The 24761-nt window shown below is 42.1% G+C and overlaps 1 protein-coding gene across 2 annotated transcripts in view; it reads right to left on the reverse strand.

Annotated features, from left to right (window-relative positions):
- LOC124788089 (equilibrative nucleoside transporter 4) overlaps positions 1-24761 on the reverse strand; it is a 205039-nt gene that overhangs the window by 163448 nt on the left and 16830 nt on the right. For both annotated transcript variants that reach the window (XM_047255190.1, XM_047255191.1), the window contains exon 5: positions 7729-7952. In XM_047255190.1, coding sequence (XP_047111146.1) covers positions 7729-7952 — 224 coding nt within the window. The remainder of the gene's footprint in view (positions 1-7728; positions 7953-24761) is intronic.

Below are 24761 nucleotides of genomic sequence, written 5' to 3' on the forward strand. Positions count from 1 at the left end.
ATGCGCTTTTGTAAGCCAGTCATAGTTCATGTCACGTGATCCAGCCAGACAATGACAGAGGATATTCAGACCACAGGACATGTGATGTAGTCAGCTAATAGCAACATCACGGTTAAGTAGTGCCGACACACAAACAGGAAAAGTTAATGTTTTAAATTAATATACATAGTGTCGCTACAAGAAAAGCAACGCTTTCACATATAATATTGGTCTCTAATGTTAATAAGCTGCAAGAGAAGCTAAGCTTTCACATATAATGTTGATATTTTTTTGCACGTGTTACACTTTAGGATATATCATGCAAATGTGCCAGTAAAATTTTTAGCCAAGTCCAGTGACTTGTCCTCAAAGTTTTCCACATATAAATTAGCTAATACAGAGGGGAGAGAGAGCTTCCCATAGCACTACATCAATTTGCTCATAATAACGACATAAATGTCTGATATTCTGGGCTCGAAATACACTCCTGGAAATTGAAATAAGAACACCGTGAATTCATTGTCCCAGGAAGGGGAAACTTTATTGACACATTCCTGGGGTCAGATACATCACATGATTACACTGACAGAACCACAGGCACATAGACACAGGCAACAGAGCATGCACAATGTCGGCACTAGTACAGTGTATATCCACCTTTCGCAGCAATGCAGGCTGCTATTCTCCCATGGAGACGATCGTAGAGATGCTGGATGTAGTCCTGTGGAACGGCTTGCCATGCCATTTCCACCTGGCGCCTCAGTTGGACCAGCGTTCGTGCTGGACGTGCAGACCGTGTGAGACGACGCTTCATCCAGTCCCAAACATGCTCAATGGGGGACAGATCTGGAGATCTTGCTGGCCAGGGTAGTTGACTTACACCTTCTAGAGCACGTTGGGTGGCACGGGATACATGCGGACGTGCATTGTCCTGTTGGAACAGCAAGTTCCCTTGCCGGTCTAGGAATGGTCGAACGATGGGTTCGATGACGGTTTGGATGTACCGTGCACTATTCAGTGTCCCCTCGACGATCACCAGTGGTGTACGGCCAGTGTAGGAGATCGCTCCCCACACCATGATGCCGGGTGTTGGCCCTGTGTGCCTCGGTCGTATGCAGTCCTGATTGTGGCGCTCACCTGCACGGCGCCAAACACGCATACGACCATCATTGGCACCAAGGCAGAAGCGACTCTCATCGCTGAAGACGACACGTCTCCATTCGTCCCTCCATTCACGCCTGTCGCGACACCACTGGAGGCGGGCTGCACGATGTTGGGGCGTGAGCGGAAGACGGCCTAACGGTGTGCGGGACCGTAGCCCAGCTTCATGGAGACGGTTGCGAATGGTCCTCGCCGATACCCCAGGAGCAACAGTGTCCCTAATTTGCTGGGAAGTGGCGGTGCGGTCCCCTACGGCACTGCGTAGGATCCTACGGTCTTGGCGTGCATCCGTGCGTCGCTGCGGTCCGGTCCCAGGTCGACGGGCACGTGCACCTTCCGCCGACCACTGGCGACAACATCGATGTACTGTGGAGACCTCACGCCCCACGTGTTGAGCAATTCGGCGGTGCGTCCACCCGGCCTCCCGCATGCCCACTATACGCCCTCGCTCAAAGTCCGTCAACTGCACATACGGTTCACATCCACGCTGTCGCGGCATGCTACCAGTGTTAAAGACTGCGATGGAGCTCCGTATGCCACGGCAAACTGGCTGACACTGACGGCGGCGGTGCACAAATGCTGCGCAGCTAGCGCCATTCGACGGCCAACACCGCGGTTCCTGGTGTGTCCGCTGTGCCGTGCATGTGATCATTGCTTGTACAGCCCTCTCGCAGTGTCCGGAGCAAGTATGGTGGGTCTGACACACCGGTGTCAATGTGTTCTGTTTTCCATTTCCAGGAGTGTACTTCTAAATGGCTTGTCATCAAATGCTCTGTGATTAACGAAATTCATTGTACAGTCTCGCAGATAGTTCAGTTTGCGTAAAAGGAAATTTACTTTGAACCTAATGCTTTTCAAACCACCATTTGCAATATATTTCTGTGACCTGTTAGAAATAGGTTCGTTTCATTAGTCGTCAGAAAGCGACAGATAACAGGTGCCACCACGCTTTGTCTGCTGCTATGACACAGAAATTCCGTATGTTCGTACATGTAAAATATTAAAAGATCTTACATTATGTCACAAAAGAAAAACGACATCAGAGGATACTCCAAGAGCATCGGAATTTCGTGAACCATACTAAAATGGCACATTTAAAGTGTATACTTAAAGAGCACATTCGTACGTCCAGATTCCCAATGAAATAGGCCCCGACCTGATATTAAGCTTCTTGGTGTGGGTTTTGGGATGTAAATTTTCTTGGAGTGCCAATACTGTATTAACTCATTTTTTATTCTTTCTTAAGGCATAATGCCATACGTGCTAGAAGATGAAAAAATGCACTTGAAATTAGCCAATAAAGTGGAACTAAACATTTCATTTCAAACACATGGACTGCCACTGCATAGAAGATTGATAAAAAGCAAAATTATGTAGCAAACCGACAAAAATAACTTCATTGTTAATACTGCGCATATGTGAATCTAGCAGCTTGGGCGCGGCCTTACAATTTTCCCGGTTGCATCTAGCTGCTTGCTGCGACTGCTTATACAGCCCATAGCCACATTTATGTAGTCGGAAATGGGAGAAGGTACCACTCATAAGCCACTCAACTGCGTATGCGCATGAGCCCGCTCGGAACTGCTAAAACGAATCTAATGTAAACAGTTGTGACGTCATGCTCATCGGAGACAATTTGTTGTTACGAAGTATTGCATAGTCTTCCTGAAGCCTTTGACACATTTTGCTGTTGGCAAACGTTTGTATGAACATTGTGTTTTGTTGTCGTATATAGCACATTTCCTTTGCAATTTATGTTTAATTTTCCTTTTTTTCTCGTTCACATTTTATTGTTGCACTATTATTGTGCAGTAGCAGGATACAGTAATATCCTTTGTTAGAGTATCGATTCTTACCAGTCAAAATTACAAAAATTTAACTGAAAACTAAAACAAAGGAAAATTCCCAGAATTCTAAAAATTTCAGGGTTTTTCCCAGATGAAAAAATTCCCAGGTTTTTCCCGGATCTCCCGGGTCGTATACACCCTGAATATGCAAAAACGGAAAACAAAGAAGTTCCTCACGAGGTATCAAGAGCCATACCGAGTTGTTGAAACCACATCTCCCATTTATATTAAGCTTCAGCTGCCAACTAGAACAACGATAGTACACCTTCGGCGGTTACAACCATTTAAGAGTTGCCCAGATGTTATTCCAGACGTATCACAGGAAGGAAAGAAGAAGAAAAAGAAAATGAAGAGAGGTGCTAAGCACAGAGAAAACCAGGAAGATGGAGTACTGAATGAAGTACTGTATGCTTTGCGATCCAGAAAGTAGTAAAGTATTTGCAGAAGCAAAACATATAGAACTCGAGGGGAGTGGGAAATTTAATCAATGGAGCTAAGTGTAACATAATAGGACCAATCTTCCACCTGCCAGCATCAGTTTCAGGAGTCACGCAATTGAATGTTACACAGCCACAGCTGTACTGGCCGGAAGCCACTTTAGAGCTTTTGCCAAGGCAGAATCTGATCTTGTTAAATCAAATTCTGGAGCCAGGTCTGTTGAGATCCATAAAACCAGTTCATTATAGATCAAGAGGGGCGCATATCAGCCGAACAGCTTGTGCAGTATAGAGAAAAGCAATGGCAAACAACATTCATTTTGAGAACCGCTGTGCCAAGTGTCATCGCAGCCTTAACTTTGTTATGTGTTGTTTTCTTTCTGATCAGGCTGAGAGCTAATTCCAAGAGGGAACCAAGGGTAGTCCAAGTCCCAGTGGATTGGATACCAAGGGCGTGAAACGAGTAGCTAAGGGGTTGATCGAGCAGTGGTTGCCAATAAGGAATTTTTACGTTTTGTTTCACGTCATGATTTTAAGGGGCACTAGACCACATTTAAGTTTTCTAGTAGTACGGAAATATGTCATAGGTGCCAACCCAAACAAGGTAAGAGCTAGTTAAGGGTCGTCCTGGGGACTGGGTCTTTCTGAAGAGGGGAATAATGTAGCGGCACTACCTTTTAGGATAGGGAAAGTTAGTTTTGTGCAACATTCTGAGCACAAGTCAGCTAGGTGCGGGCTGGATTGCAGCGAGTTACGCATACCAAAAGTTGCGAAGTAGAATAGAGGCCACAGGGCCATCAAATTGCTGAAAGAGTATATGTAGTGGTTTTGCATGTTGCAAATCACAGGCAGAAGGGGCCCACTGGCCAACCTAGCGTGTTATATGTATGTGACGCGTAGCGGCACATATGGCAAAACAGAGGCACACAGCCACATATAAATAGCCTTCCAGTACATGGCAGATCGCTGTTTCACCGACGTGGGGTCTGTAGCCAACCAGCGGGGGGCCATTCCACGGCTCGCTACCATGGGCAGTTGTCCTGGCTTCCGATACATGCAGGGGGGCATCCTGAAGTGAGGGCCGCAGATTCGGACTCCAGATTGCAGGCGTTTGTTGTTGCCACGCAATCTTAGCCACACCTGCGAGAAGCACGCAGTTGGCCGCCTGTGGCTCACACCGAGAGGCACTGAGTCAGCAGGGTCGCAGACTGCTGAGTCAACTGCCGGCATCCTGACGACGACGTAACTCTGCTGCCTTACAAGGCCGACTGACAGCAGTGCGTGTACGGGTTGCTGAGACAGCCATTCCACGCGAAGCCGTTTCGCAGATCGAGAGGAACGGGGGCACTGTAGTTGGAAACAATAAATCACTTGGAAAGCTTGGCCAACTCTTAATACTGTGCCTTTTACCTCTCCCCACTACATTTAGTGTTGCTGTTACATTTGGTGGCAGAAGTTTCCACTACACAGGTGATCAGACAGGATGCTTGCATACATGTCACCTGCAGAGTCTTATCTAGACTTATCAGGGTCCCATATCATACTAACTGCAGATGCCCCACACCATTAGATAGCCTCCAACAGCTTGAATAGCCCCCAGGGATTCATGAGGTTGTCTCCATACCTGTTCACATCCATCTGCTCAATACAATTTGAAACAAGACTCATCTGACCAGATAACATGTTTCCAGTCACCAGCAGTCCAATGTTGGTGTTGACGGGCCCAGGCGAGGCATAAAGCTTTGTCTCATGCAGTCATCAAGGGTAAACGAGTGGGCCTTTGGCTCCAAAAGCCCATATCAATGATGTTTCACTGTATGATTCGCATGCTGACACTTGTTGATGGTCCAGTATTGAAATCCGTAGCAACCTGCAGAAGGGGTTGAGTTCTGTCACGCTGAACAATTCTCTTCAGTCGTCATTGGTCCCATTCTTGCAGGATCTTTTTCGGGCTGCAGCAATATTGGAGATTTGATGTTTTCCCGGATTCCTGATATTCATGGAACACTCATGAAATGGTCATATGGGAAAATCCCCACTTCATCACTATCTCAGATATGCTGTGTCCCATAACTTGCATGTCAACTATAACACCACATTCAAACTTTGATAACCCGCCATTATAGCAGCAGTAACCAATGTAACAACTGCACCAGACCCTTGTCGTCTTATGTAGGTGTTGCCAACTGCAGCAACATATTCTGCCTGTTACAAACAGTATGTGATCAAAAGTATCTGGACACCTGGCTGAATATGACTTACAAGTTTGTGGCATCCTCCATCACAAATGCTGGAATTCAGTATGGTATTGGCCCACCCTTAGCCTTGGTGACAGCTTCCACTCTTGCAGGCATGCATTCAATCAGGTGCTGGAAGGTTTCTTTGGGAATGACAGCACATTCTTCATGAATTGCTGCACTGAGGAAAGGTATCGATGTCAGTCAGTGAGGACTGGCACAAAGTCAGCATTCCAAAACATCCCAAAGGTGTTCTATAGGATTCAGGGCAGGACTTCAGGCCAGTCTATCACAGGGGAGTTATTGTCGGGTAACCACTCTGCCACAGGCCATGCATTATGAACAGGAGCTTGATCATGATGAAAGAAGCAATTGCCATCTCCAAATTGCATAACAGTGGGAACAATGTAGGCTTGTGCTGTGATAGTGCCACACAAAACAACAACGGGTGCAAGCCCCCTCCATGAAAAACACGACCACACCATAACACCAACACCGAATTTTGCTGTTGGGACTACACATGCTGGCAGATGATGTTCACAGGACATTCGCAATACCCACACTCTGCCATCGGATCGCCACATTTTGTACCATGATTTGTCACTCCATACAATGTTTTTCAGCTGTTCAATCATCCAACGTTTATGCTCCTTACACCAAGTGAGGCGTCGTTTGGCATTTACCAATGTGATGTGTGGCTTATGAGCAGCCGCTCGACCATGAAATCAAAGTTTTCTCACCTTCTGCCTATCTGCCATAGTACTTGCAGTGGATCCTGATACAGTTTGGAATTTCTGTGTGATGGTCTGGATAGATGTCTGCCTATTACATGTTACGACCCTCTTCAACTGTCAGCGGTCTCTGTGAGTCAACAGATGAGGTCAGCTTGTATGCTTTTGTGCTGTATGTGTCCCTCCACATTTACACTTCACTATCACATTGGAAGCAGTGAAAATCTCGTGTACAGACATTTGACACAAGTGACACCCAATCACATGACCACATTTGAAATCCGTGAGTTCCCTGGAGCATCCCATTCTGCTCTCTCACGATGTCTAATGACTACTGAGGTCACTGATATGTAGTAGATGGCAGTACAATGCACCTAATATGAAAAACGTATGTTTCTGGAGGTGTCTGGATACTTTTGATCACATAGTGTATCTCTGTATTTGAAGATGTGTGCCCTTAGCAGTTTCTTTGGCACTTCAGTGTAGAAAGAGAATAAATAACACCACAGAGATAGACTGGTACTTCTGCAGACAACGGAAAAAATATGGTTTGGAAGCTAAGGAAACAATAATTAGAAATTGTAGTCAGAATAGAAGTAAAATGAAGTGAGAAGATGTCCAGGAATAGCACAAGTCGGAGAGGAATGACTGCAGCAGAATTTGAAATGGTGGTGGGTAATCTCAGTCTATGTCATGCAATACATGTGACCTGAACGTACTGTCCTGATAACATTTAAAAATCTTTGTGAATCTACAGAAAGGATGTAATGTCTACATTACATTTATGAATTACTCAATTTTGTATATCATTTTTATAGACTGACAAGATTATCAAGGTTTTCAGAAGAGCTTCTGTGAAGTTTGGAAGGTAGGAGATAAGGTACAGGCAGAATTGAAGCTGTGAGGATGGGTCACGAGTCGTGCTTGGGTAGCTCAGTCAGTAGAACACTTGCCCACAAAAGGCAAATGCCCCGAGTTCGAATCTCAGTCTTGCAAACAGTTTTAATCTGCCAGGAAGTTTTAAGATTTGATCTCATTTCAAATCTTATTTTTAAACACCGGAAAACAATAGTTGTTACCAGCATCTTGCTCTCAGGTCTGCGAAGGGTGCAGTGTAAACACCAGCAAATGCTACATGCCAGCAGCACCCTCCTGATAATTTTGAGCAGTTGCCTTGAGGAAATGTGAGATTTACAAAATGTGATCTGGTGACAGACTGGAGATACATACATTGAACACATCAGCCAGGAAAGCTTGAGTAGTAACAATTACATTATTATGACTGATATATTTGTCAAGAAGTAAACCATAAACATGAAAACATTGTCATACTTACCAAACCAACATCCTCTGTTGGCTCTAGCACAATCTTACGTGATTCTCTACAAAGAGTTATATAAAACTGTACAAAATCTGTCCTCTTAACCACCTGATGCAGTCCAAAGCACAATGCTATTATCGCCACTGACATCACAAAGAAGATAATAGTGTTCACGCGCTGATCATCTAGCAGCAACTTCGTTATAATGCGATTACTGGACACAAGAAATCCGGCTGCACCTGAAGAATCATTTACGACTGCAATAACATTTCCACAAAGATACAGGTGAAATAATTCAGTTATTAAGATAATGTTGAAAAAGTGATACACAAAAGAACTCACAATTTTAGTAGCACATTTGAGAACACTGTTTCCTGATCTATACTTTCCTGCAGATCTTAAATTATGAATTTAAGGAGTGTGTAATTGCTCCATTTAGTATTTTAATGTAAAAATCACCCAAAGAATCTAACCAACTGAGTAATAAGTTTCCAAATTGAACAGTTCTCAGGTATCCGACCAGGTAGCGTCGTAATTTCTCCTCAATATTTCGGCAGACTTACACGCTGCCATCTTCAGACAGACCCTATATATAGGGTGCTGAGAGGAACAGCACAGCATTTGTCAGGAACCACCTAAAGATGGCAGCGTGTACGTCTGCCAAAATATTGAGGAGAAATTATGACCTTACCCGGTCGGATACCCGAGAACTGTTCAAATTAGAAATACACCGGGAAAACTTCAGATCACATATCAAGTTTCCAAATGTAGAATTCCATTTAACCAACACTAGAATTTTCAGACTTCCTTCAAACTTCACTCCTTTCTTAACTTATATTTACAGCCTGACCATATTTCTTCCTACTGTGTGGTCAGTCTGACTCACTGTTGTTCCCTTCATTCAGTTTTGTAGCCTCTGTTTTACTTTTCCAGTAAACTCTACCCTACATTTGATAAAAACATTCTAAAGCCAAGATCGCACATTTTTAGCAAGTAAAATAGATCACTCCTTCTGTCGTCTCAAAATGAGAAAACTCAATCTGCCCTCCATTTCTTTCATACTTCTCACCTTGCCTCATTTTTCTGATTTATTGTTATAGATTTAATTTTTAAAAAATGCCACTGCCAGCCACATGAATGCCATTACATCCCCCTCCCCTCTTTCTCTATTGTTTTCTGTTCATGATAAGACTAGTCTCGTCTTTCCTTTTCGAAACATGCCTTGGCAGCCCCTTCAATCTTCATTTCTCTGCCATAGCAATGCTGTCCTACTCCAGCTAATGAGGCAAGACTCAGAACTTATTTATAAATCCTGTCCCAGCCTTAGCACTGTAACTGCCTCTTTATGGTGCACATGGTTGACTTCAGCAAGTTATTTTTCAATAATGATACTGCAAACATTCCTGTGAATGTGTCTATCTAATAAAGCAGAAGAATTAAATGTATTAATAAGTCATGAATTAGAAGCTGTATTGAGAATGTGTCTTTCTGAGGGAAGTCTGAAAATTCTGGTATTGACGATGACAACAAAATCAGTCTCCTTATAAAATTTCTTTTTGGTAGACTACTACTGTAGACCTGGTGGTGCTTCATGTGACTAGCTATACTCACTAAGGATGTTCTAAAATCAAAAACATAGCAAATAGTGCCCTTTAGAGCAGAAAAATTGAGATTGCAGTAATATAAAATAAAGTCATGTAATGTATCATGGTAAATCTTACAATAATGACAACAAGTAAGATAGCCATGGACCAAATCCTGATTAACAAAGATAAATTCACTTGGTCTATGAATGTATACAATGATTTAGTGACTATAAATCTTTAATACTACTCATTCATTCATTCATCATGTTCTGTATATCCATAAGCAAGGGAAACCATCAGGGGCTGTGGAATAAGCCAAGGTATACATTAACAAAAGACATACTAACTGTAGAAGCTTTATCTGTACATTGTACAAACAACAAACAATCACTATACTATTATAGTATGTTGATAATTATTACTATTATTAATTAAAACACAATTTCATTCAGTTGTGATTAGACAGTTTGAAACTAATAACTATCAACATACCGTAATATTATATGCAAGTGAGGGTGATAGGACTACAAATATTAGAGACATCACTATACCAACACTAATAATTAATGTAAAAAAAAAAAGTGTGGGGGGGAGGGGGAAGCCCAAACACAGAGTGGTGTATTCCAGTTCACCAAGCAGCTAGGACAGTATTTCTACAAAAGGTACAGATTTAATACTGGTTTTCTGTGCTCACTACTTCATCTATAATTCATAATGTGGTTTATTTTACCACCAAATGATTTTTGATGCTCTTGTGAACTCTGTAGATCATGTACCAAGTAAACAAATAATCTTTTCCTTATATTGTTAATATTAATATCAATAATGCAAGTATTCATTCCAATAACTCTGCGCACCTATAGGGGCACAGTTTGTGTGTGTGTGTGTGTGTGTGTGTGTGTGTGACCTCTAGCTAAAGAAATAATTTATTCAGAAATCTATAAGAACAAATTCTGTGTCTGTCTCTAAAAGCATATACATATAATAGGAAAATAGCTGGCAGAGAGAAATAATTTAGGAGAAATGAGACCGCTCACTGAATAGCACAGCTGTTGGGTTGTCAACAGGCAAACTTACCAGCTTTCAGGTTGACTAAGGTGGATTGGGGGTTGTGCTGGGTGGGCAGATAATGGAGGGATGGCAGGTGCATAGGCTAGGCATGTGATACACGGATAATGGAGCCTGTGGGGTGTGGCACATGATTGTAATGTGGAGATGTGGCTGGAAGGGGGTTACAAGACAGAAAGTGTTTAGCAGTGGGTATGGGGACATTGGGTTATTAATGGAGATTAGAACCAGAAAGGTTATGGGAGTGAATTACATTTTGCAAAGATAAGCCCCATCTGCATAGTTGAGAAAAGCTGGTGATGGAAGGAAGGATCCAGATGGCCAGAGTTGTGAAGCAGACATTGAATTTGAGCATTTCAGCTGCATTTTGTGTCACTAGGTGGTCAACTTTCTTCTCGGTCACAGTTTAGCAATGGTTATTCATTCTGGTGGAAAGTTGGTTGGTTGTCATACTGACATAAAAAGCTGTGCAGTGACTGCAGCAAAGTTGGTGTAAGACATGGCTGTTTTCACCAATGGTCCTGCTTCTGATGGGGTACTGTAAACTCATGACAGGACTTGAGCAGGAAGTACTGCATGAGTGGATCAGGCAAGTCTTGCACCTGGGCCTTCCAGAGGGATATGATCTGTGTTGGGGCTGGAATATGTATAGAGATGGACCAGGATGTTGCTTAGGCTGGGTGGGCGATGGAAATCACTTTAGGAAGGAAGGTAATGATTTTGGATAAGATGTCCCTCATTTCTGGGTACAATGTTAGATAGCCAAAGCCTTGACGATGACAATCAACCAACTGTCCACTGGAATCAGTACCCACTGCCAAATGGTGGTCAATTACATTCTTGACAGCAGTTTGACAGTGGCTATTCATTCTAGCAGACAGCTGCTTGGTTGTCATTGCCATGGCTTGAGTTCAATGACTGCTTCACAATCCAGGCTATCTTGATCCTTCGCTTCACCACCAGCTCTTCTGAACTATGCAGATGGGAGTTATCCTTGCAACACATCCTTCCCTCCCTAACCCTCCTAGCCTTAACCTCTGTTAACAAATTGTACCCATACCCTCTACCAAACAGTTTCGCCTTCTTCTGACTTGTCATCTCCTCCCAATCCATGCCTCCACATCACCTTCATCATGTTCTGCACACTACTGACAAATACCAGTGAACCACATACCTAGTCTGTACACCTGTCACCCCTTTCTCACACATCCTTAGCCAACAAATCTGCTGCCTCCCTCTGAGAGCCATTAGCCGCACATCATCAACACCTCTTCCTGCCTCCTGCCATCTCCTCCTCTACCGTCCCCACCCAGCACAGCTCCCACCCCACCCTAACCCACCTGTGTGAAATGCATTCCCAATAATGTATGTCCAGCCAGTATAATGTAAGGGCACAGGTGTGTGTGTGTGTGTGTGTGTGTGTGTGTGTGTGTGTGTGTGTGTGTGGTTTTGTACTCTAACTCAATAAAAGATTTATTCTGAATATTAGCGAGTGTTCTTTCCCTTTTCTTTGTGCCTGTTGATGACTCAGTGCTTCTGCTATTCACTGACCGTCCTCCTTCACACACAAATTATTTCCAAAAGCTTGTACTTATTCGTTAATTTGAGTCAAGGTATACACAAAGGATTCTATAATTTTACAGTTTCAGGTATGAAAATAGAAGGAGTTTATACTTACATGCAAATACAAAACTGCACTCAAACAACCTTTGTCCAGAAATGAGCAACTGCTACCGCATTTTCTCGTGAACTGAACAATTCCTCTTCTTTCCAAGAATTACAGTAACATAAGCAACGAGACAGATGTTTCATTTATGTACTTCTCCACATGCACAAAGTGTTGGCCCTTGCAAGTCTCCCCATTTCATTACGTTGTTCTTGGTTTTGTGATGCCCATTCATAGCCTGGTCAGTGATCTACACATTTGGTCCAGTCAAAGTTGTCTCTGGCAGGTAAGTGTTCTCCTGGTTTTACCCACAATTGAGGATGATTTATTTTGGCTGCCCATACTTTTTGTCTGGCTTTCTTGGCTGACGTATTTAGTAAAGATGTTGACTGTAAAAAAAAGCACTTCCTAAATTTCAGTCTGTGCCTTATTTCCTGCAGTGGATGTAACTCAATTTCTTTAACTTTCTTTCTTTTGTCATTTGCAGCTACTTTCTGGTGTGTGTCAGGAGCAGCAACACCTGCCACGCAGTACAATTTATAAACAGTAATTAGCCTTGCAATTTCGTTAAGATCTGTGTTATTTCTTTCATGTGAACAGATTTATATCACATTGGGCAGGCTTATTCACCAGTTGAGAAACAAAGTATCATAGCAAAAGTACAGATCACTTATGGTTGGGTTCTCCAATTACTACCAACTAGTTTCCAGATGACGATGTTTCAAGCTGACATCTTATGTTTAGCATCAAAGCAGTGCTGCTGGTAAGTGAGTGATCTGTCTAAGGTAACTGCAAGATATTTGGGTGTATAACAATGCTCCAGATCAATGCCTTCCCAAATCACTTTCAAATCCAGAAGCATTGTAGTGATCATCAATTTTTATCTCATAATATTTATTGATCTGAGGGGATCATTTTTCTAGCTGTTTCTTAACTCTCCAAAAGTGGACAAAACTGTTTGTCAATTAGGCAAATTAAAGTAAGTACTAGATTTGATTACAGCCAGATGAGAAAATTCTACACAATTTTAGGTAATAGTAGTCCTACATTTTGATAATATAAACACTGTGCATTACCATTCAACCAACAATAGTACAATGTAAGCAGATGATAATCTCCATGTAGCCATGTTTGCAGGTTATTTTCAATGCGGAAGACGAGGCTGTATTACTATTTTGAAGTCATAATGACTTGCGATTTGCTGCATATATGTATCACAGAAGTTAAAGTTGGGCTCATAGTGTAGCTATTGTGCACAACATACAGGATTTAAAGCTGGGTCTTCTGCTTACTAGGCAGATCCGTTGACCACTACGCCATCCAGACAACAGTTATCACTACTGCACAGACTGCTCTATCATGCCTCCTTTCAGACTCAAATTCTCAGCTTACACCTACTCACTACTGATGTAGTGCCCCTGCTCATTAGCCTCAACACTCACAGCATCTTCCCATAAAAGTTTGAGCTTGGAGTGCTTCTGCACAAAAGGGATCATTGGCCATCATTGCCATAATTATGTATGTGATGTCTATTCTTTTGCACTTGTCTAAAAGAACAGACTCCATTTTGTCGTGCAGCCACTATGAATCAAGACACAAAGAAATTAAAGACATTAGCTGCCAGTAGGCATTGAGCCTTTACTGACAGACAATATCCTATCCAGCTCATCCATAAACATATCTCCTGTGCTATCATCCAGTGCACATTTCTCTCAACGGTGTAGTTGGGAATTGTGTCTCCAGTATATCCTGCACTTTCACAGTCCTGCTGGCCTAAATCTCTGCTAATCTGTTTCCCACTGCCTCACGTTACCTGTTCTCTTTCCTCTTCTGTTCACACCACTTCTTCCCCATTTAGACTGTGTAGTGCCTTCCCTCACCACTCTTCCTACCTTTCTTCCAAACCATGCAAGCACTCTCGCTCTCTCGCCCCTTTGCCAGCCCCCCCCCCCCTCTCTTCTCTTCTCCTCTCTCTTTGTCTCCCTCTTCAACTCCACTTTCCCCTCCTCTCCTCCCCTCCCTTCCCCTCTTCATCTCTCTCAAATGCTCTACCCTCCATCTTTGTCTTGCTGTATGCCTGGTGAGTCATTAGTCCTTACTTACCTTCTCCCCATCTCCATCTGCCCAAGCAATTGCTCTCATGTACTGAGAATCAATAATCATTCTGAAACTTCCTGGCAGATTAAAACTGTGTGCCCGACTGAGACTCGAACTCGGGACCTTTGCCTTTCGTGGGCAAGTGCTCTACCAACTGAGCTACTGAAGCACGACTCACGCCCGGTACTCACAGCTTTACTTCTGCCAGTACCTCGTCTCCTACCTTCCAAACTTTACAGAAGCTCTCCTGCAAACCTTGCAGAACTAGCACTCCTGAAAGAAAGGATATTGCAGAGACATGGCTTAGCCACAGCTTGGGAGATGTTTCCAGAGCACTTGCCCGCGAAAGGCAAAGGTCCCGAGTTCGAGTCTCGGTCGGGCACACAGTTTTAATCTGCCAGGAAGTTTCATATCAGCGCACACTCCGCTGCAGAGTGAAAATCTCATTCTGGAATAATCATTCTCATTGCGGGAGTGTGCAATCGGGTGTATGTGTGGTCATGTGGGTTAATCTATGGACTTTTACTACAGAAAGAGCAAGAGCTCAAAAGCTACTGTGAATACTTTTTTCTGTTATGTCTTTTTATGTACAATGTATCATTCTGCTATATGTGAGTGGTTGCTTTTCCTTTCCCTTATTTTACACACTTTTCCAACAAAAAGTTCTATCCACATCACCAGAAGTAGTGTTCTGCCACCCACCCAACATACAGAATATAAATTTGTAAACAGCAGCAGACATTATCAGTACATTTACAAAGCTGCCAGGACTTATTTCTGCATTGTACATATGACACTATAAGCAATTAATGCACTGCAAATCCAGTTGCAACAAAGTTTCTTGCATTTTGTTGCAGAGAGATTTGAAATGGAACAAACATGTACTGACTATGTGCCTAGATGTTGCCATAATTTTTAGATCTGATGATGGCAGTAGAGCCACAACTGGTTATCAATTTTAATACAGCAGCATTAGACCAAGATATTGCCTTGTATAATATATTGTTCCTTATACACTAAAGCATCAAAGAAACTGGTACAGGCATGTGTATTCAAATACAGAGATATTTAAACAGGCAGAATGAGGTGCTGCAGTCGGCAGTGCCTACATAAGACAACAAGTGTCTGGTGTTATTAGATTGGTTATTGCTGCTACAATGGCAGGTTATCAAGATTTAAGTGAGTTTGAACTTGGTGTTATAGCCAGCGCATAAGCGATGGGACACAGCATCTCTGAGGTAGCAGTGAAGTGGGGATTTTCCCATATGATCATTTCACAAGTGTACTGTGAATATCAGGAATCCGGTAAAACATCAAATCTCCGACATTATTGCGGCCAGAAAAAGATCCTGCAAGAATGGGACTAATGACAACTGAAGAGAATCTTTCACTGTGATAGAAATGCAACCCTTCCACAAACTGATGAAGATTTCAATACTGGGCCATCAACAAGTGTCAGCATGCAAACCATTCAGTGAAACATTATCGATATGGGCTTTTGGAGCAGAAAGACCACTCGTTTAACCTTGATGACTGCATGACACAAAGTTTTATGCCTTGCTTGGGCCCGTCAACACTGACATTGGACTGCTGATGACTGGAAACATGTTGCATGTCGAATCTCATTTCAAATTGTATGGGGTGGATGGATGTGTAAGGGTATGGAGACAACCTCATGAATCCATGTACCCTGCATGTCAACAGGGGACTGTTCAAGCTGGTGGAAGCTCTGTAATGGTGCAGGGCATGTGCAGTTGGAGTGATATGAGACCCCTGATACGTCTAGATACAACTCTGACAGATGACACATACGTAAGCATCCTGTCTGATCACCTGTATCCATTCCTGTCCATTGTGCACTCCAACAGACTTGGGTAATTCCAGCAGGACAATTTGACACCCCATGCATCCAGAATTGCTACAGAGTGGTTCCAGGAACACTCTTCTGAATTTAAACACTTCCGCTGGCCATCAAACTTGCCAGACATGAACATTATTGAGTGAATCCTGGATGCCTTGCAACATGCTGTTCAGAAGACATCTCAACCCTCTAGTACTCTAACAGATTTATTGACAGCCCTGCATGATTCAAGGTGTCAGTTCCCTCCAGCAGTACTTCATACATGCCACATCATGTTGCGGCACTCCTGCATCCTCGCGTGGGCCCTACACAATATTAGGCAGGTGTACCAGTTTCTTTGGCTCTTCAGTTTATAAATACAACACCTTGTACCTGCAGTGATCTTTCAGTCATAAATGTAAGCAATCCCAGTTTACTGCTTGCTACGACAATTTTTTTGCATATCTCAAATACTGGTCCTTAATACGGGAAACTTTGCAGCAGTTCATGAGGTTGTCAGAACCCAAAACAGAGCCATTAGAATTCTTACAGGTGGACACAGATATATAGTTATGTATTCCATTGTTTAAAATACTGAAACTGCTATGATTGCCTTACATTTATATCATCACATAATAATGTATATCAATAACATAATGTAATGGGGGATGATTGTGATATGAGGAAAAATGGTAAAATAGTGCAACAATACAAGATTAAAAGGAAACTTGCATGGTATAGCAAGTAACATAAATTTGTGTCAGTAAGGTACATGCTGTACAGGAATTAAACTTTTCAACAAAGTGCCACAAAACATAAAATGTATAGTAAATAACATTGGTTTTGGAATATCTACTAGGGCAGTGGTTTCCAACCTTCCTTAGACCACCACCCCAGAGTATGGGTTCTAAAACGCATTTTTTAAGAGCTATAAGCACTACTTTAAATTTGTTGGTGATATGAGTGTGTATAATAATATTTAGCTAGCATAGACTATTAACTGGACAAGGGTTCCAAACCATTAGTCAAAGATCACAATGAAGACTCAATATGAACAACAGCAATAGTAAGCTACACTTGACAAACATGAACATCAAAAATAAAAAATGAAATCAAAGTAGCTACCACAAAGCACAGGACCATATAGAAAATTAATAATCTTGGCAGTATCAGCATTCATATTACAGTCACTCTGCACATCTAAAACAGTCTTGCATATTATTGGATGCCAACAGAACATATAATACGGATGATGGAGAGGCATCTCGGCAAATTAGTAACAGGAGGAGAGCACAAACTGGATGACAACTAGTTATTTGTTTATAACAATATTGTAATATTTAAAAAATACATTTACCATCTTCAAGGGCAAGTCAATTAGATTCAGACTGATTATAAATATATTTCTCTTAACCTATGACACTTTTTAATAATTGAATATCACTCCTAGCAAATTTAAACATTTCTGAATAGTGAATGCTTTCGTAGTTCACTGTCACCTAGAGTTCTACCTTCATTAAATCTGTCAAACATCTGTTTCTTGTGTCACACCAGTTTGTGGCATAATCACCATCTTTGTTCACACTGCTGCTAAGGTAATCTCAATGATTGCTGAACTCCCCAGAAAAGTAACCTACACAAAGTTAGTTAGTTACATGTTCCATGGATTATTTTGCACAATAGATCATAATGCTGTGGAATGAGTCATTTTACATCCACATTGCAAATTAATTTCTACATATGGTTACATTCTGAATATTTCTAAGAGCTTCTCTCTCTCTCTCTCTTTTCAAAATGAAAAACGATATACAGATGTTAGTAATTCCTACACACCACCTTTTACACATTACTGTAACAGAAATTCTTCTACAGAATTGAAGGAGTTGTTGTCAAGGTGAAACTTTATCAGTTTCTTATCAAATTTTACTATGTCGTCTTCAGACATTTATATCAGTGGATAAGTGATCAAAAATTTTTGTTGCAGCATTGTGCACCCGTTTTTTTTGCTAAAGACAACCTTAATATGGGGTAATGAATGTCATTTTTACTTCTGGTATTGTAATTGTGTACCTCATTGTTCCTTTTGACCTGCAGTCAGAATGCCTCACTCATGAAACAGATGTCTACAAGATGATCATGGGTGAACACCACATACAGTATAACCCCGCTTTTACTTTCCCGGAATTAACGTTTTCCCGCCGTTTACGATATTTTTTATAGGTCCCGTCAAATTTCCTATGCCCACAATGTTAATTTGCACCTGATTTTGCGTCAACATAATTATAATTTTCCCGCGATTTACGCATTACGAAAAAATGTCTGTGGAGAAAATATGATGCTTGCATAATGTTAGCCGTCCAGTAGTATTTACAGATATTAAGGGGTTAAGTTTCTTGGCATCAGGGCACTCTATTCATCGGATTTGAACGGGTAAGCGAGTAAAAGTTGTAACAATTCGTGCATATTTCCCGCCGCTGCCTAGCTCTACGTGGCTTATGGGAGTAACTAGTTTCGTTCGAGTGAAGATATTATGACCAATCACAACCATTTTCAAACTGTCTCTGCTGCGCAAATGTAGTTTCGTGATTGTTGTGATCATCGTGACACCTTTGTCGAAGGATATTTATTGTGTTACGACTTATGGCCATGTGGAGCGATATTTGACACCGTCATTCACGTTGTGTTGCTGTTACTCAAATGTTTTTTTAAGTGTAAACAGAGCGCCGGTTATGTATTGTATTCATGCTGAGCAAAACGTATTTCGAGAATTTATTCTCGTTGTCAAGCGCAGCATTTACGTATGTATTTTTTGTTATGTTAAATAAACAAACAAACAATGTGAGTGATAGTTTACATGTGTGTGTGGTTTCCCACATAACTGATGAGGCACAGTACCTGATAACCCCAAAAAGACGAGTACAGTGCAAGAGACGCAGGATAACACATATTCAAACACTATACAAAATTCTTATTTACATATTTGCACTTGACAACGAGAAAAAATTATCGAAGCGCGTCATGCTAAGCATGAAAAACACGTAAATAGTGCACTATTTCACTATGTAAATAATGAATGACAGCTAAAGGCTTTCCAAAAACATCGATTATGATGTTTTAAATTAAAAATTCTCGAAACGCGTCGTTAAGCATGGCTCTGAGCACTATGGGACTTAACTGCTGAGATCATCAGTCCCCTAGAACTTAGAACTACTTAACCTAACTAACCTAAGGACAAAGACAGATCCATGCCCGAGGCAGGATTCGAACCTGCGACCGTAGCGATCGCGCGGTTCCAGACTGTAGCGCCTAGAACCGCTCTGCCACTCTGGCCGGCCGTTAAGCATGACAAAATACGTAATAAGTGCAGTGTTTCAGTATTTAAATAATGAATGACAGCTGCAGGCTTTTCAAAAACATCGATTATGACGTTTGAAATTAAGTCAAACGTTCCCACTTCCCAGACAGTTATCAATTCCAGTTACACCAGACCATTATTAGATAATAAAAATGTTCCTGACAAGTCTTTTGATGCCTGTTATGTACATACATCATACATAAAGTGCAAGGGGGGTATCCTATACGTAACTTTTACAGCTTAAAACATTATTTCCCACCTTTTACATTTTCCCACATTTTACGCCATTTTTTTAAGTCCCTTGAAAAGTGTAAAAGCGGGGTTTCACTGTATTATTCTTACAGCACATTTTTGGGCAATGAAGTCATTCATGTGAACAGACAGCTTGTTGGCTTTCATGCCCATATAGAATGCAGCAGATTGGTTGCAGCTTAGCTTGTAGATCACATGACTGGTTTCACAGGTTGCCCTGCCTTTGATAGGATAGGTGATGTTAGTGATCGGACTGGAGTAGGTGGTGGTGGAAAGATAAGGCATGCTGTGGACAAAGGCTCCGCCACTGTTGTTTTGAACCACAATGATTATCTGGCAGAAGGGCTCCACCAGCTGTCAGATACTTCCACTCACAAACTTTGCCATTGATCCCATTCCAGAAATCTAGCTGGATCTCCAGTCACTACTCAAATCCTTAGGCCCATCCCAGAACTTCCCCCAGGAGTCCATCTCTCTACTCACCCCTACCACTCCCCGCACTCCTACCTTCTACATGCTTCCTGAAGTCCATAAACCTAACCAGCCAGGATGCCCCATTGTGGCCAGTTTCTGGGCCCCAACTGTGAGAATCTCTGCTCTCGTAGACCAACACCTTCAACCTTCAACCCGGAACCTATCCTCCTATATAAAAGATACCACCCATTTCCTCCACTGATTCTCCACAGTTCCTGTCCCTTTACCACACAGTGCCCTGTTCATCACTATTGATTCTACCACCCTATACACTGACATTCTTAACGCCCATGGCCTTACTGCTATTGAATACTACCTTTCCTAACACCCAACGGATTCCAAACCAACAACCTGCTTCCTAGTCGCCATAACCAACTATATCCTTGCTCACAATTACTTCTCATTTGAAGATATTAGCTACAAACAAATCTGGAGTACGGCTATGGGCACCTGGATGGCTCCATGCTATACCAACCTATTAATGGGGCATCTAGAGGAATTCTTCCTAAAAACCCAGAATCATAAACCCCTAACCTGTTTCAGATTCATGATGACAACTTTGCGATCTGGATCGAGAGTGAGGACACACTATCCACATTCTTCCAGAACCTCAACAGCTTCTCCCCCATTTGCTTCACCTGGTCCTACTCAACCCAAGAAACCACCTTCCTAGATGTTGACCTCCACCTCAAAGATGGCTACATCAGTACCTCTGTCCATATCAAACTTACTAACCACCAGCAATACCTCCATTTCGACAGCTGGGGACTTCTTGGTATGGAACAGGTGTGTTCCATACCAAGAAGTCCCTTCTGTACAGCCTAGCCACCTGTGGTCGGTGCATCTGCAGTGACGAGCAGTCCCTCTCAAAATATACCGATGGTCTCACTGAAGCCTTCACAGACCACAATTATCCTCCCAAGCTTATACAAAAAGAGATCTCCCAGCCCCACCATCTGGCCACAGAGAAGCATTTCCCCATAACTCAGTGTCACCCAGAACTGGAGCAAATGAATTATATTCTTCGCCAGGGTTTCAACTACCTCTTGTCATGCCCTGAAATGAGAAATATCCTGCCCACTATCCTTCCCACCCCTCCCATAGTGGTATTCCGCGTCCACCGAACCTACACAATATACTCGTCTATCCTTCACAAACCCTGCTCCCAACCCCTTACCTCATGGCTTCTACCCCTGTAACAGACCTAGATCCAAACCTGTCCCATAGATCCTCCCACCACCATCTACTCCAGTCCGATAACATATCCCATCAAAGGCAGGGTTATCTGTGAAACCAGTCATGTAGTCTACAAGCTAAGCTGCAACCACTCTGCTGCATTCTATGTGAGCATGACAACCAACAAGCTGTCTGCCTGCATGAATGGTCACCGACAAACTGTGGGCAGGAAACAAGTGGACCATCCTGTTGCTGAACACACTGCCAAACATGACATCCTTCATTTCAGTGACTGCTTCACAGCCTGTGCCACATGGATCCTTCCCACCAATATCAGCTTTTCTGAATTGCGCAGGTGGGAACTTTCCCTGCAATAGATCTTATGTTCCCGTAACCCTCCTGGCTTCAACCTCTGTTAGTCACTGTCCTCACCCATCCAGCCCCTTCCCTGTCCCCATTCTTGCACTACACAGCTATCATTCCACCATCACGCCCAGTCTTTTTACTTCTCTCCTTTTCCGCTACTCCCCCCCCCCCCCCCCCCCACCTCTCCCCTGCCCTACGTCTAACCTGTAGCACTTCTCTGTCCACCACCCCCACCATACTATCCCTCCCCCTCCTTGCCCCAGCCTCCTCCTCACCCCCACCCAGTCGCTACTCCCATCATGCACTAGTGCTGCTGCTCGTAGTGTGGTTTCAGTTGCCTGAGACTGCATTGTGTGTGTGTGTGTGTGTGTGTGTGTGTTTTGTTGACAAAGGCCTTAATGGCCGAAAGCTTTATTTGTTGTGTCTATCTGTGACTCAGCATCTCTGCTACATTGTGAGTAGCAACTTCCCTTTTCATAACATTGTTACTATTCTTAAAAACGTTTGTCCTGGAGTCATTAATTATTTTAAACAATTTCCACTGAGGGGTATCTATACTGTAGGGTGCTATGTTATTTATCTTAACTAACTGTGCATCATGATCAGAGAGAGTATTTGTTACTGCATAAACAGTTATCTTCTTGCTTTGAGCTCCATCAAAGAAAATATTATCAATTAGGATCCTACTGCCTTTATCCACTCTTGTTGGAGAATTAATTACTGAGGTTGGATTGGAGGATCCAAGTAAGGTTTCCAGATAATTTTTTCTGTCAGAATCTCTTAGAAAATCTATATTGAAGTCACAGTAAGGAATCCAGGTTCCTCATAAATAGTTCAAAATTTCCCTGTGGGGATCTATAACACACAATTAGAAGGGAAAAATTTTTCAGCATTAATTCACAAGAACACACTTCTATGTGCTGATCACTACAAAATCTACTTTTCTCAGCGTTTTTGAACTTGTGTTCCATCTTAATGTATATAATAACTCCTTCTTTTCCCATGTAATTTCTGCATAAATAAGCTGCAATACCGTAATCTTTTATATGTAACTTATCTAACCCAGTGAATTTTCCAAGCAGAGAAGCTCTTCTACGTCACTACTCAATCCTCTAATATTTTGATGAAATAAGCTAAGCTTTTCTGTGCATTATTAAGTATTTTGAGGCATGTTTCATTATTTTCACTTTTTTCAAAATGGATGATTCTAAACTAAAAAGGGTGTCACCCTGACATCAGTAACTTCAGGGATCTTGGTACGTGTGATGGTGGCCCACCATATTATTATCTGCAAGGAGTTCAGCCAACCTATCTTCCCCTCTCCTATTCAGGTGTAGACCATGTCTGGCATACCGGTATTCCCATCTCACAATTGTAGCAACTGGCACTGCACTCATAAGAGATATCACTTCAGTCAAGAGCACCGCAGCAGCAGCCTAAGCAGGTCTAATACTTCCATTCATTTCCTTGTTGACAAGTCTGGTGAGGCAGTTGAGGATAGCAAAACAAAATTCTAAGTTTTAAAGCTCACACTCAAGAATCAATCACACAGAAGAATTGTACAACCATACCATCATTTGATCATCGGACAAACTCCCATATGGGCGATGTAATAATAAGCATCCCTGGCATACAGAAACAACTGAAAGATTTGAAAGCAAATAAAACACCAGGTCCGGATAGAATCCCAATTTAGTTTTACCAGGCTCTCTATGGCACTGGTCCTTTACCTAGCTTGCATTTATCGTGAATCTCTAACTCAACACAAAGTCCCAAGCTATGGGGGGAGGGGAATTGCAAGTGACTTCAGTGTATAAGAAGGGTGAAAGAATAGATCCGCAAAATTACAGAGCAATATTCCTAACTTTGGTTTGCTGCAGGATCCTTGAACATATTCTGAGTTAGAATACAATAAACTTTCTTGACACTGATAAGTACGAATCAATATGGTTTTAGACAGCATCACTCATGGTAAACTCAGCTTGGCCTTTTCTCACATGATATACTGTGAACTATGGATGAGGGGCAACAGGCAGATTCCATACTTCTAGAGTTCGAAAGCATTTGACATACTGCCCCATTGCAGGCTGTTAATGAAGGCACAAGCATATGAAATAAGTTCACAGATATGTGAGTGGCTTGAAGATTTTTTAAGTAACAGAACCCAGTATGTTCATCAGAGACAAGGGTATTGTAAAGAGTGCCCCAGGAAGGTGATAGGACTGCTGTCGTTTTCTATATACATAAATGATTTGGCAGACAGGATGGGCAGCAGTCTGCAGTTGTTTGCTGATGATGCTGTGGTGTATGACAAGGTGTCAAAGTTGAGTGGCTGTAAGAAGATACAAGATGACTTAGACATAATTACTAATTAGTGTGAGAATGGCAGCTAGCTCCAAATGTGGAAAAATTTAAGTTAATGCAGATGAGGAGGAAGAAAAAACCTGTAATGTTTGATTACAGTATTACTAGTGTCCTGTGTGACACAGTAAAGTTGTTTAAACGTCTGGGAGTAACATTGCAAAGTGATATGAAATGGAATAAGTATGTGAGAACTGTAATGGGGATGGTGAATGATCAGCTTTGGTTTATTGGGAGGATTTTAGGAAATAATAGTTTACCTGTAAAGGAGATGGCGTATAGGACACTGGTACGACTGATCCTTGAGTACTGCTTGAGTGTACCAGGTTAGATTGAAGTAAGACATCGAAGAAATTCAGAGGCAGTCTGCTAGATTTGTTACTGGTAGGTACAAACAACATCTAAGTATTACAGAGATGCTTGAAGAACTAAAAAGGGAATCCCTGGAGGTAAGGCAACATTCTTTTTGAGAAACATGATTGAGAAAATTTAGAGAACTACCATTTGAAGCTGACTGCCAAATGACTCTACTACCACCAACATACATTGCACGTAAGAACCATGGAGATAAGATTTGAGGAATTAGGGCTCATATGAAGGCATATAGACAGCCATTTTTTCCTTGCTCTATTTGCGAGTGAAACAGGAAAGGAAATGGCTAGTAGTGATACAGGCTACCCTCCGCCACTCACCATATGGTGGCCTGAGAAGTGTCTATGTAGATGTCGATATGGATGCTCAACTTAATGTTCACATGGCTCACAGGAGTGTTTGGTTATGTCACTGGAATACTTCCATAGAACGAAC

The sequence above is a fragment of the Schistocerca piceifrons genome, chromosome 3, assembly GCF_021461385.2.
Source record: "Schistocerca piceifrons isolate TAMUIC-IGC-003096 chromosome 3, iqSchPice1.1, whole genome shotgun sequence".
In the NCBI taxonomy this organism is placed as follows: domain Eukaryota; kingdom Metazoa; phylum Arthropoda; class Insecta; order Orthoptera; family Acrididae; genus Schistocerca; species Schistocerca piceifrons.